We start from the raw sequence: 11,656 nt of genomic DNA on the forward strand, positions 1-11,656 counted from the left end.
GCGGGACACGGGGCAGGGTGACCTCGCGGACATGCTGGTCCAGGAGTGCGAGTCCCCGCCGGCGGTGCCGCAGCTGCTGGACCTGCGGCCCGTGGAGCTGGAGCTGCCAGGAGAAAAGCAGCATAAAAGTCAGTGCTGAGAGTGTGGGGGATTTTTTTTTAGCAAACGGGAGCATGGTGGGTGGCAACTGGGATCCATCTTGTCGTGGACAATAGCCAGTGAAGTCCCAGTTTTTATTATCCTGGTAGAGGTGACCATGCAGAGCTGTTGGGAGAATCATCAAATCCCAGAGCGGTTTGGGTGAGAAGGGACCTTAAAGCTCATCTTCTTCCACCCCTTTCCATGGGCAGGGACACCTTCCAATAGCCCAGGTTGCTCCAAGCCCCATCCAACCTGACCCTGAACACTTCCAGGGATAGGGCAGCCACAGCTTCTCTGGGCAGCCTGCATGTCCCACTTTCCAGCAGTGGAAGCTTTTAAGCTCAGAGTGTACACACGTTAGGACCACCCCCTGTATTTTTGTCCCATGTCATTACAGATGTGACCCTTCCCGAGCGTTTGTCCTTCCCAGTCCAAGCTGAGAGCGAAAAACCTCGAACACCTGTGCCAGCCCAGGGTAAGCTGCATCCCAGGCTCTTCCAGAGAGACAGCATGCCAAAGGCTCATTTCCAGCAGGGTGGGAAGGGGGAATTGTGTCGGGAAAGATTGATGTGAAGTCTGAGAGTGCAATGCCTTGTTGTGGAATGTGGTGAGCTAAATCCCGTGTCTGTTGTGTGTTGTAGGTTCTGCTGTTGACAAGAAGAGCCGTGACCTGGTTAGTATTTGGATAGGCTGAAAGTGTTCCCTGTTGGCCAAAAGCTGTGTGCCTCATGGGTGGCTCCCAAAAATATCCCTGGAAGGGCTGCTTCTCACTTTGTGTTACCTGAGCAATTGCTCTGAGGTTGATGCCGCTGTAATAGGGCCAATCAGCTTGGAGTGGGTCGACCAAGCCAGATCCTACTTAGGATTACCACAGTGATAACACAAATTCTTGCCTCCTTCTGGTGAGGTTTGATAATGATGCCTAAAAAAAATTCCCCAAAACATCAGCTTGCTGTTGGAGATGCCACTGGGTGAAGCAGCAGCCGGTTTTCCGCGAAGGTTTTCCCCAATTTAGTGGGTTGTTTTGTGTTCCCGGCTGCTGATGAGAATGTGTGTGTGGAGAATGGATGCTCCTCCCCATCCCTAGGTTTAGAGAAATGAAAAAGCTTGAAACAAGCCACTTTAAGGGCTCCCATTCCTCACTGGTGTTGCATCCCACTGGATTAGCCGGCAAGCACTTGGGAAAAGAGGGAGTTCAATTGTGGCGTGTCCCTGCCAGGTTTATGAGCTGAAAGCAGATCCCTGTGGGCACTGCCTGATCCTCAACAACGTCACCTTCTCCAGAGACTCACATCTGTCCACCCGAGTTGGCTCCGACCTCGACTGTGAGAAGCTGGAGCGGCGCTTCAAGGCCTTGCACTTTGATGTCCTGGCTCGGCGGGATCTGAAAGCTCAGGTGAGGCTGGCTGTGTCCTGCTGCCACAAGGGTGAGCCCCTGGAAGTGATGGGAACATGTTAGGGGATGTAACCCCACGCCAACAGCACGGGGCACACAAACAAACCACTTGCATCCTCTTATTTTATTGTCGTGCTGTGATTGCGGAAGGAAAGAAGACCTTGCACGTTTTCAGCCTTCTGCCTGATTGTTGGATCCTGGCTGTGATTTGTAGGGTAATAGGTCAGGCTGTGTTTTGGGACAGCATTTGGGCTGTGTGATTTGTCTGTCTGTACAGCCCTCAGCTGTTGTTTGAGGTGGTGAGGGGGGAGCTTGATCGTCCGCAGTGGCCTCTGGAAGTAAAACATGGTTCTCTGCTCAGCCCCCACTCCTGGTCAGAAGCAGCAGATTTCAGTGGATAAATCACGTGGAAGTGTGTTTTGGTTTATGTTGCTGTGTTGTAAAGAGTGCAGAGAGGTGAGAAATTTGTGTGATTAAACCAGCCAATGTTAAATAAGGGCAGATACATAGAAATACGTGCTCTCTGCTGGTGGCTTTTGCCACCTGTCCTTGGGACTCACCTTATCCCGTGGCAGAGTTATTCCAGGTCCTTCCATGCCCAATGAGAGCAGGGCCTAGCAGTAATTTGTAATATGGTTCAAAAGCCTCTTTTTGTGATGTTTCCCACACAGGAAATGGTTTTGGAGCTGCAGAAGCTGGCGCGGCAGGACCACAGCGCCTTGGACTGCTGCATCGTGGTCATCCTTTCCCATGGCTGTCAGGTGGGTTCATCCCATCTCTCCCTTTTTTCCTCAGGCGTGGAAGGGAGGTCTCATGCAGGGCAGGAGGGAAGAAGTGGTCTGTATCTGGGTTAAAGAAAATGGGAGCTTCTCTGGTGTAGTCTGATCCAGTGTTGCCTGTGGACAAGTGTTTCTGTTGGGAAGTCAGGGCGAATAATTTGGAACTGAACAACTGGCAGAGAGTGAAGAGAGTATGCTTAGCCTCGTACTGTGGTTGTTCACAGAATCATGGAATATCCTGAATTAGAAGGGACCCACAGGGATCATTGAGTCCAACTCCTGGCCCTGCACAGGCACCCCAACAATCCCACCCTGTCCCTGAGAGCGTTGTCCAAATGCTCCTTATGCTCTGGCATCTTGGGGCCAGGCCTGAGGAGCCTGTTCCAGTGCCCAACCACCCTCTGGGTGAAGAACCTTGTCCTGATATCCAACCTAAACCTTTCCTGATACAGCTTCGTGCCATTAATTAGTCCTTCCAGTTCCTCCAGCTCTGATAGGGAGATTCTAAGAGCAGTAAAGCCTGTTTATTCCCAGTCAGAGCTCTTGAAGGATAAGGAGAGGAGAGGGAATGTTAAGAAAATGTTGTATGGTACAACATTTGTCCTGTTGTCCCAGAGGATGAAGAACTCAGTTGCTGGAGGAGGTGGGACAGGAGTTGGATAATAGAAGTTGGATTGCTGGATTTTAGTGTGTTCCAAATGGCTTCTGGGTGTCCCCTCGCCCTGACTGGGCCACAGGAATTTCCACAACCACCAGGATTTGTTGTGGTACCTTTTGGCCACGAGAGACCCAATGGGAAATGGGCTCCCTCGTCACCAGCCCTCCACCCCCATCACTAGCTCCTGCATTTTCCTCTTGCAGACGAGCCATATTCAGTTTCCCGGAGGCGTTTACGGAACGGATGGAAAACCCATTCCCATAGAAAAGATTGTGAACTATTTCAATGGGTCCAATTGCCCAAGTTTGAGAGGAAAACCCAAACTCTTCTTCATCCAGGCCTGTGGTGGAGGTGAATCTTTGTCTTGGCTCTGGTAGCACTGGGCTTTGGAGACGTGGTCAGGCTGTGGCTTTGGTTCCCGTTCTGTTGGTCGCCTGTCTCTCTCTCCAGCTGTCTTCTCACTCCAGCTGTCCCTTCTTTTACCATGTGCTGAGTGGCTGCTCCAGCTCTTCGGCCGTAAGTCAGTGTGGAAACACAAAGTGAGGAGTTTTGTACGAAACACCAATGGTTGCAGCTCAACCGGCGCAGCCGAAGGGCCAAAAAGCCTTGTTTTGTTCCAGGGCCTTTGTCCTCTTCTTTCGCCATTTTTTCTTAACATTGGATGTACAGTTGTGGATCCCTTGGGTGGGGTGAACATCAGGAACTGTCTCATTGCTGCTTTTTGCAGAACAAAAAGACCGAGGCTTCATAGTGGATTGCGATTCACCCAAAGATGAAACTCCTGGAGCTTCTTTGGAATCGGATGCGACTCCTTTTCGGGCTCCGTCGGGTAACGTGGATGAGCCAGATGCCATTGCCTGTTTGCCCACACCCAGCGACATCTTGGTCTCCTACTCAACTTTTCCAGGTGACAGTGCTTTGCTGGGCACAGAGGAATTAGCAGAAAAGTCAGAGCTTCATAGCCAAAGTCAGCAGCAGTTCAGGGCGACAGCTCCGTTGGGGCGGCAGGAACTGAGCAGGATGAGGACAGCAGATGGGCTTTGGCATAACATTCTCCTTCTTTCTCTGAAGGTTTTGTCTCCTGGAGGGAGGCGACTGGCTCGTGGTACGTGGAGACACTGGACAGTGTGCTGGAGAGATATGCCCGTTCAGAAGACCTGCTGAACATGTTACTGCGGGTAAATGTCTTTTTTTTTGCCTTCTTTTTGTGGTCGTGATGAAGGAAATAGTCAGGAATGTGATTAGTGGGGGTGTGGAGGCCTACAATTAAAAAAAGAATGAGGATATTGAGTGTTGACTTTAGGGATGGGCTAATTGGAGGTACTGCAGAGAGATTTAATTACGAAGAAAGTGTCTGGCCTCAGTCTGCCAAAAGTCACTGCGAGGTTTCTCCAGCGAGGGGTAATCCTGGCAATACAGGCTTTAATCTTTCCAAGGAAATTGCTTAAAATGGTGTAGCTTGTCCCATCCTCTAAATCCAAGCTGATGGGACTTGGGTCAGGAGCGTGTTGTGGGGTTGGAGGATGGGGTTTGGATGTCACTGTGCTGCTTTGGCTTGGCAGTGAGCAATTGCAGGGGAGAAGCACGAGCCCCTCTCTGCTGGCTGGTGTTCAGTGTAAGGAAACCACCTTGGGGAAGTGACAGGCACATCTGGGAGAAAATGGGTGGAAAGGAACTTGCTTTTAATTGAATTCCCAAAGGGAAGGAGGGAGTTCTGCCTCATGCCAAGAAGCACTTGCCAGAGGCAGGGGTTGGTGGTTGGGCTGAGGTTTCTTGAAAGCGTGTTCCCCTGAGTTCACTTTGCCTTTGCCAGCAGAAATGTCTCATATTAAGAGCCCTGCCATCTCTCATGTCCATAGTCCCGTTCCTGACCCCTGTTCCCAAGCTTCCTGCAACAGTCAGGAGAGCACCTGCTCCCCAACCACTCTCCATCTGTTCTCAGGTGGCAAATGCTGTCTCAGCCAAGGGGAGCTACAAGCAGATCCCAGGATGTTTCAACTTCCTCCGTAAAAAATTCTACTTCATGTGTGACTGACACCTGGGCTCCGAGGTCCCTGCCAAGTGTGAGAGTTCCTTCCCTGTGGCCGGGTGGAATCTGTGCCTGCCACGACTCGGCATCGATGCTCCCGTGGATTTTGTCTGTCTCTCGAGATATTTGTCTGGAGAAACGTGATCTGCAAACACTGTCCTTGCTGTGAAGTTGAGATGAGGTGGAGATCGTGCTGTGCCCATGGGAAATGCTGGGGACTGGAGCAGGAAGCCCCTTTTCTGGGGTACATGCCGGCCTGGAGCCTCTGGAGCCAGAGGAGAGCACCTCTGGCTCTTCACGTGGCCACACTCAGCCTCAGAGTGTTTTTCCTTGCTGATCCTGATATTTGTGTCCTGTGCTGCCTGGGTAACTGATTGATGGGATCAAGTTTGGCCCTCAGGTGTACTGGAATGAGTTTTGCCATCAGTGTTTCTAATAAATGCAAAGAAAAAGCAAATCTTTTGCTGTATTCCCTCCTTTGTTCCATCTCCTGGTTGCCATTTTAGCACCTTCCGAAGGCTCCTCTGAAATGGGAAGAGCAGGAGGACCTTAGCTCATGTAAATTTTGAACCCCTGCTGTTACTGGGAGAGTTTCTAGTGTGGCTGTGCTGGCCTGTGGAGCAGGTGTCCTCCTTCCAAGGATCAGTTGGGTGTTAAACAGGAGTTACAGCAGGAAACTGATGAGGATTCTTTGGAATATCAGAGCTGAGGTAAATACTTGCCCTCAGGAGCTGCTGCAGTCACCGTTTCAGGTCAGAAACCCTGGATGTGTGTGGGATTTTGGGGGAGAAAGAATCCTCAGAGCAACCCTCGGGAGGTGCAGTGGTCTTAGGGGAGGTCTGTGCTGCTGAGGGGCAGTCAGTAGGTTATTTCCATGCTTCTTTGGGAAGCATTTCTGATATTTTTAGGCAGTTTTGTGCTGCAGGCAGAGCAATTCCCAGCCTGGGGTTTGGGTTTGGGTGAAGGGATGGCTGGGAGTTAGGAGCAGAGGGCAGGGAGCAGGAACTGCCTGCCCCAAGTGAGGGGAATTGGGGGCAGGCTCAGGTTGAGCCAGTTAGGGTGATGCTGGGGGTTGAAAGGCCATGGCCAGAGTGAGACAGAGAGGATCTGCTTTCTGTTCTGGTCTCTTTTCTGGTCTCAAATCCTTGTGGTGAAGCCAGAAAACTTGGCTGGGAACTGCCAATGCCCATTGCTTGCACTGCTGGGGTGAATGAAGCTGTTTTTAGGTACCACTGGATTGCAGCATCCTGCTGGAGATCTACCTCACTATGACCCCCAAGACCATCCAGCCAGACTCCAGCCCCTCTCCCATCAAACCTCAAGCCCTTGGGCTTGACAGTGGCCATGGCTCTGCCCCCACCTGAGCACTCTGTGGGATGTCTGCCCATGTCAGCCTCCCCAGGACCTCTGCACGATGGGGGGGACTCTCCCCAGCACAGGGGCAGAACCCCAGGACCACAAGACACAGCCCCGGGTTTCAGTTCCACCACAATCCCTCCAAAGAACCACACGAGACCAGGTCAGCACTTTTGCCTTTATCACACTCAACACTTGAATCTCCACGTGCCGAGTCCTCAGTTGGAGCTTATTTTCTGCCAAAGACAAGACACAGGGGGGCCCACGGTGAGACCCTCGGCGGGGCGGGGGCAGCGTGGCCAACCCCTGTGCGGGGGCAGAGGAAGGGGCACCCACCTCGTTGATCCAGTCGATGTAGGAGGACACCCGGGTGAACACCGTCGGCTTCCTGATCAGGTTGCAGCTCAGCCCGGAGCCGAAGCTGACGATCCCCTCCACCTCCCAGATCCCGTCCTCGCGCTGGCAGTTCAGGGGGCCGCCGGAATCGCCCTGCACGGGGAGGTACGTGCTCCACACCCAGCGCTCCTGGGCTCCCTGCCGATGCACCCCTGGCCATCCACCCCCACGGCTCCATCCCCTCCCGTCCCAGTGCTGTGGTCCTGCACGGCTCAACCCCCCACCGCCGCCCCGCAGTGCCGGCACTCACGTTGCAGCCAGAGACGATGCCGTCGCCGCCGGCACACACCATGGTGGTGCGCACGCTGCTGCCCCACCAGTTCCTCTGGGAGCAGGTCTCATAGTCCACCACGGGCAGCAGAGCCTGCTGCAGGACATCGGCCAGGGGCCCGTAGGCTGTAACGACATGCAAACCTCGTACCTCACAACCCCTGTGCCTGCACCCCCTCCCCAGGGACCCTCTGGGGACCCCCCTGCTTACTCCTGATGCGTCCCCAGCCGGTGATGTAGCAGGGGTAGTCGTTGGGCAGGATCTTGTCGGCCTCGGGCAGGCAGGCGGCCCGGATGGTATCGCTCTCCTGCACCTCCTCTTCCAGCTTGATCAGGGCGATGTCGTTGCTGTGGGGACAGATGAGGCATGAGGATCGGTCCCGGGCTGTGGGGATGGAGGTCCCTGGCAGCAACACCCTCCACCCGTCTCTGACATATCCCATCCCCTACATGATGAGGAAGGAGTTCCACTTCTCATGGACGATCGTCTTCTCCACACCCACGGCCACCGAGCCAGGCTCGTCATCCTCCGACAGGACCTGCTTGCCCAGCACCACACGGTACGTCAAGGAAGAGCTGCCCAGGGAAAAAAGCAGGGTGTCAGTCCCCACAAATGCCTTACCTCCATGGCACAGACCTCACCCAGCACCCTGACACCCACCTGATGCAGTGGGCGGCCGTCAGCACCCACTGAGGGGCAATCAGGGTCCCGCCACAAGTGTGGTGCCAAGATCCAGAGCTCTCGTACTGCAGTGAGATCTGTGATGGCAGAGGCACAGGGTCAGAGCAGGAATGTCCCCACCCCTGTCCCAGCCCTCATCCCTGTGCCCCCCTTACCTGCCATGGCCAGCTGTGGGCTACGGCGTCTTCACCGCCCACCACGCGGGTGCCCAGCTGTGGTGGCACGGCCGGCTGGCCGCATCCGTAGGCTGTGTGACACCCAGAACAGGGATATCAGAGGCTGCCTGAGCCCATGCCCAAGGCCATGGCAGGCACCAGGGTCCCGTTCCCCCCTGCCCCGTCCCCTCCCCATCCCCTGCACCCACCGTAGCCCAGCAGCACGACGAGACAGATGGCTCCCAGCATGGTTGTGCTTGACCAAAGGTGCTGCACTGGGGCTGCTCACCCTTCTTATAGGGCCTGGGGACCTTGGAGTGGCCCCTCCTGCCACTGCCATGTGGGGACTCTCCCACGCTGGGGGCACAGAGCTCCTCAGCCCCATTGCCCCATCTTATCACACTCCCTGGGAACGGCCACATCTGCCCATCATGTGCTGGCACCATGATGGGACGTGGCAGAGACACCTGGCCCTGCTCTGGGATGGGCAGGGTCCCTCCTGGGGGGCAGTTGGTGGGTGCCCCATCCACACTGCTCTCTGTGGGGTGCTGGTCAGCCCTGCTGTACCCCAAACTCGAGCACCAACTGCCCCGGGGCACAGCCCCCCACACCACCACCCCTCAGGGACAAGGTCCTGTTATCTCATGCTCGACGTGGCCAAGACCAGCCAAACCCCACAGGTGCCACAGGGTTGCTCAGGGAGCAGGTGCCAGCAGTGCTGCTGATGGCCTTCGAGGGCACCATGTCCCCACACCTGGATCGGGTCCCTGCTGCTTCCCATGCCAACGTCCCCACATTGCCAGGCGTCACCCCTGTTCCCTGCCACCTCCTGCAGTGGCCACCTGGTGCCCACAGTCACACCCCACTCCCCAGGCTCCTTCCCCCCACCCAAGCCCCCACCACTGACATGCCCGTCCCACGGCTGCAACCACAGCACCCAGCACTTAAGAAATATAATATTTATTTGGGATTAAATTAAAAAAAACATAACACACCCCCTATATCGCCACTCGGGGACAGTGTGGGACAAATGTGGGTCTTTACAGCCACCCACCAACAGAGGAGCCTCAATGATGATGATGGCAACCACTTGTGGCCACCATGCTCACCCTCCCGGGCTGAATACAACATGAAAAAACACAATACAGCCCCACGAGCCAGCAGCTGCCTTTCTGCATGTCTTCGACCAAAACAAAGAGAGACACAGCTCCTGGGGGCTCCATGCCAGCAGGGTGGGCACCCACCCCCCAGCACCACACACACACACACACACACACACACACACACAGAGCCCGTCTGCCAGCACCCGGCACTTGCCACGGCCTTTGTCATCCGTGACACGTGGCAATACCAACAGACACTGAGCCAGTGTGGCCACCACAACACCCACCATGGCCACCTGGGCAAGCCCCCATCCTGCAAACTTCCCAGTGCACACAACAACAGACAACAGTCCAGGCACAGGTGTCCCAGGGACGGGCATTCCGGACACGGCTCCCCTGAGACTCAGCAGCAGCAACCCCCGGCGCAGCTGCGGGCATGGAACAGGGGCTGCTCAGGGTGGGGGGCATGCTGGGGATGGGGGGGCACAAACAACACCTACAGACACCACAGCAAGAGGGGAGGGGGGAGCTGGGGCCGACCGGGCTCTGCCAGCAAGGCGGGCGCTGTGCCGAGCCCGCGCCGGGATCTCGCTGGCAGCTGGAGCAGCACGTGGCTCTGGCACCGCTCCCAGCATGGTTATCGTGTGCCACATGCAGCGTTCCCAGCCTGGGCACCGCTGACCAGTCCTGCCCAGCCCCGTCACTGCGTGAAGGTGGACTGCAGCTCCTTGAAGGCCGCCTTCCTCTGCTTCAGCTCCTCCGCCTGCTTCTTCTTCTCCTCCTGCTCCGCCCTGATCTCCTCCTCAAAGCGGCTGGCTTCGTTGATGGCTTGTGCCTGCGGATGGACATGTCCAGCTGGGACCCCTGCCAAGCCCTCCTGCCCACCCCCACATCTCCACCTCCCACCTGCCCATCACCCGGCACCAAACTGCCCTGGTGCATCACCGTCCTGCAGTGGGACCCCTCTGCCCAGCACCTGCCTCACCTTGGCCTCGAAGAAGTTCTTGGCGCCTTTCACCCCCTCCGTGGAGACGTCGATCTCGGAGAGACGGGCCAGGGCGTGCAACCCGCTGTCCTCCTGCAGCTCTCCTGCTGCTGCCTTCCGGAAAATCAGCAGGAACTGCGAGGGGAGACAGTGGTCTCAGCTTCCTACAGACCCCAAAGCCTCCATGGTCCCTCCCCACCTTCTCTCCACCACGAACAGCGGCTGGGGACACCTCCCTGCCAGCGTGGAGCCCCTCAGCCCCTCTCACCCCTCACCTCTCGAAAGCTGAGCTTGCTGTCCAGGTCTTCATCCACCTCCTTGATCATGTTCTTCAGGCCCAGGTGTGTCTGTGGAGCCCCCAGCTTCTCCATCATCAGCTTCAGCTCCATCAGGTCAATGAAGCCGTCTTTCCCTGCATCGTATCTGTGGGATGGAGGCAGAGCCCATGCAGCCCCCTGCAGTGACCCCCCCAGCACCAGACCCCCTGCGTGCACTCACACTGGCCAGGGAATGAGGAGGGATCAGCAAGGACTTGGGCACTGATGATCCCCGGCAGCTTTCCAGACCACAGGGAAGCTGCCTCCGCACCGCTAACAACCCCCTGGAGCATCATCCAGGATCGTGTCTGTGCGGCACTTGGCAGGAGAACCTGCCAGGATGCTGCCAAACCTGCTGCTGGCTCCCTGTGCCAGGAGCCTGAGCACATGCTCCCCTTGGCTGCGACACAGGATAACAGGCCATGGGGCTAATGCCACTGGGCACTGCTTCCCATGTCACCACCTCCTCTTCCTCCTCACTGTGACACCTCCAGGTGACCCATCCCCACTGCCCAGAGCCTCTGACATCCCAGGCTCCAACATGGCCAGGTGCCTGGGCTTGGCCAAGAGCTCCAGATGCAGCTCTGCTCACCAATCCTGCCTTTGGACCCTCTCAGGAGCAACCTGCTCTAGTGGAAGGTGTCCCTGCCCATGGCAGGGGGACCTCCTTGGGGGGTCCCTCCTTAGACCCCTGCCTGTGGCAACACCACTGTCCCCTCCAGCCTCCCACCAACAGCCCCTCTGTCCCCTCCCTCTGTCTGTGCACGTGGTGCCATGGGCTGTGGGATCCCAGTGGGGAGCCAGCACAGAGCCATGCCTGGTACAGCTCCACATGCTGTAGGTGGGCAGCTACACGCTGCACTCGTTGTGACAGGGCTTTTTTTTTGTGTGCCTTGTCACTGCAGCAGCCACGCAGAGCCCCGGCTCCCCACGCCGCAGGTCCGTGACTCATCTGTACCTTCCCTGCTGCCATCTGCTCTGTCCGTGTCTCCAGCAGTGCCTTCCTGATCTCCCAAGCTGACAGGGACCCCAAAATACAGCTGGTCCTGCTCTGGCCATGCTCACCTCTGCCTGCTGCTGCCATCACCCTGGGAGTGGGGCTGTGGGTTCAGACCTCACATGGTTTCTGCCTCCAAGATCCCTCTTGGAGCATAGAATCATAGAGTCATGGAATGGGGTTGCAAAGGACCTTAAAGACCATCCAGTTCCACCCTCTGCCATGGTTGCTCCTTCTACTATTCAAAGTTGCTTCAGCCTGGCCTTGGACACTTCCAGGGATGGGGCAGCCACAGCATCTCTGGGCAACCTGTGCCAGGGCCTCACCACCCTTAAGGGAAAAATGTGTTCCTAATATGCAATCTAATCCTGCCCTCTGTCAGTTTGAAGCCA

The 11,656-nt window shown here is 56.3% G+C and overlaps 3 protein-coding genes across 3 annotated transcripts in view; 1 reads left to right on the top strand and 2 right to left on the bottom strand.

Annotated features, from left to right (window-relative positions):
- CASP9 (caspase 9) overlaps positions 1–5,460 on the top strand; it is a 7,310-nt gene extending 1,850 nt beyond the window's left edge. The window contains exons 2-10 of the mRNA XM_029962382.1: positions 2–128; positions 539–616; positions 783–814; positions 1,361–1,537; positions 2,209–2,298; positions 3,178–3,325; positions 3,702–3,881; positions 4,046–4,152; positions 4,917–5,460. Coding sequence (XP_029818242.1) covers positions 2–128; positions 539–616; positions 783–814; positions 1,361–1,537; positions 2,209–2,298; positions 3,178–3,325; positions 3,702–3,881; positions 4,046–4,152; positions 4,917–5,009 — 1,032 coding nt within the window. The 3' untranslated portion in view covers positions 5,010–5,460. The remainder of the gene's footprint in view (position 1; positions 129–538; positions 617–782; positions 815–1,360; positions 1,538–2,208; positions 2,299–3,177; positions 3,326–3,701; positions 3,882–4,045; positions 4,153–4,916) is intronic.
- A 1,128-nt stretch (positions 5,461–6,588) lies between these two features.
- On the bottom strand, positions 6,589–8,209 carry LOC103762143 (chymotrypsin-C). Its single transcript, XM_029962383.1, has 8 exons — positions 8,072–8,209; positions 7,863–7,954; positions 7,687–7,784; positions 7,476–7,601; positions 7,237–7,373; positions 7,006–7,151; positions 6,664–6,848; positions 6,589–6,595 (listed from the first exon to the last, which is right to left on the bottom strand). The coding sequence occupies exons 1-8, from the start codon at positions 8,109–8,111 to the stop codon at positions 6,589–6,591; spliced, it is 831 nt and encodes a 276-aa protein (XP_029818243.1). The 5' UTR covers positions 8,112–8,209.
- A 597-nt stretch (positions 8,210–8,806) lies between these two features.
- EFHD2 (EF-hand domain family member D2) lies at positions 8,807–10,377 on the bottom strand. The gene is made up of 3 exons (XM_029962440.1): positions 10,226–10,377; positions 9,951–10,085; positions 8,807–9,800 (listed from the first exon to the last, which is right to left on the bottom strand). The coding sequence occupies exons 1-3, from the start codon at positions 10,337–10,339 to the stop codon at positions 9,666–9,668; spliced, it is 384 nt and encodes a 127-aa protein (XP_029818300.1). The 5' UTR covers positions 10,340–10,377; the 3' UTR covers positions 8,807–9,665.
- Between the last annotated feature and the right edge of the window lie 1,279 nt (positions 10,378–11,656).

This window comes from Manacus vitellinus, unplaced genomic scaffold, assembly GCF_001715985.3.
Source record: "Manacus vitellinus isolate BGI_N305 unplaced genomic scaffold, ASM171598v3 scaffold_46_pilon, whole genome shotgun sequence".
Lineage (NCBI taxonomy): Eukaryota > Metazoa > Chordata > Aves > Passeriformes > Pipridae > Manacus > Manacus vitellinus.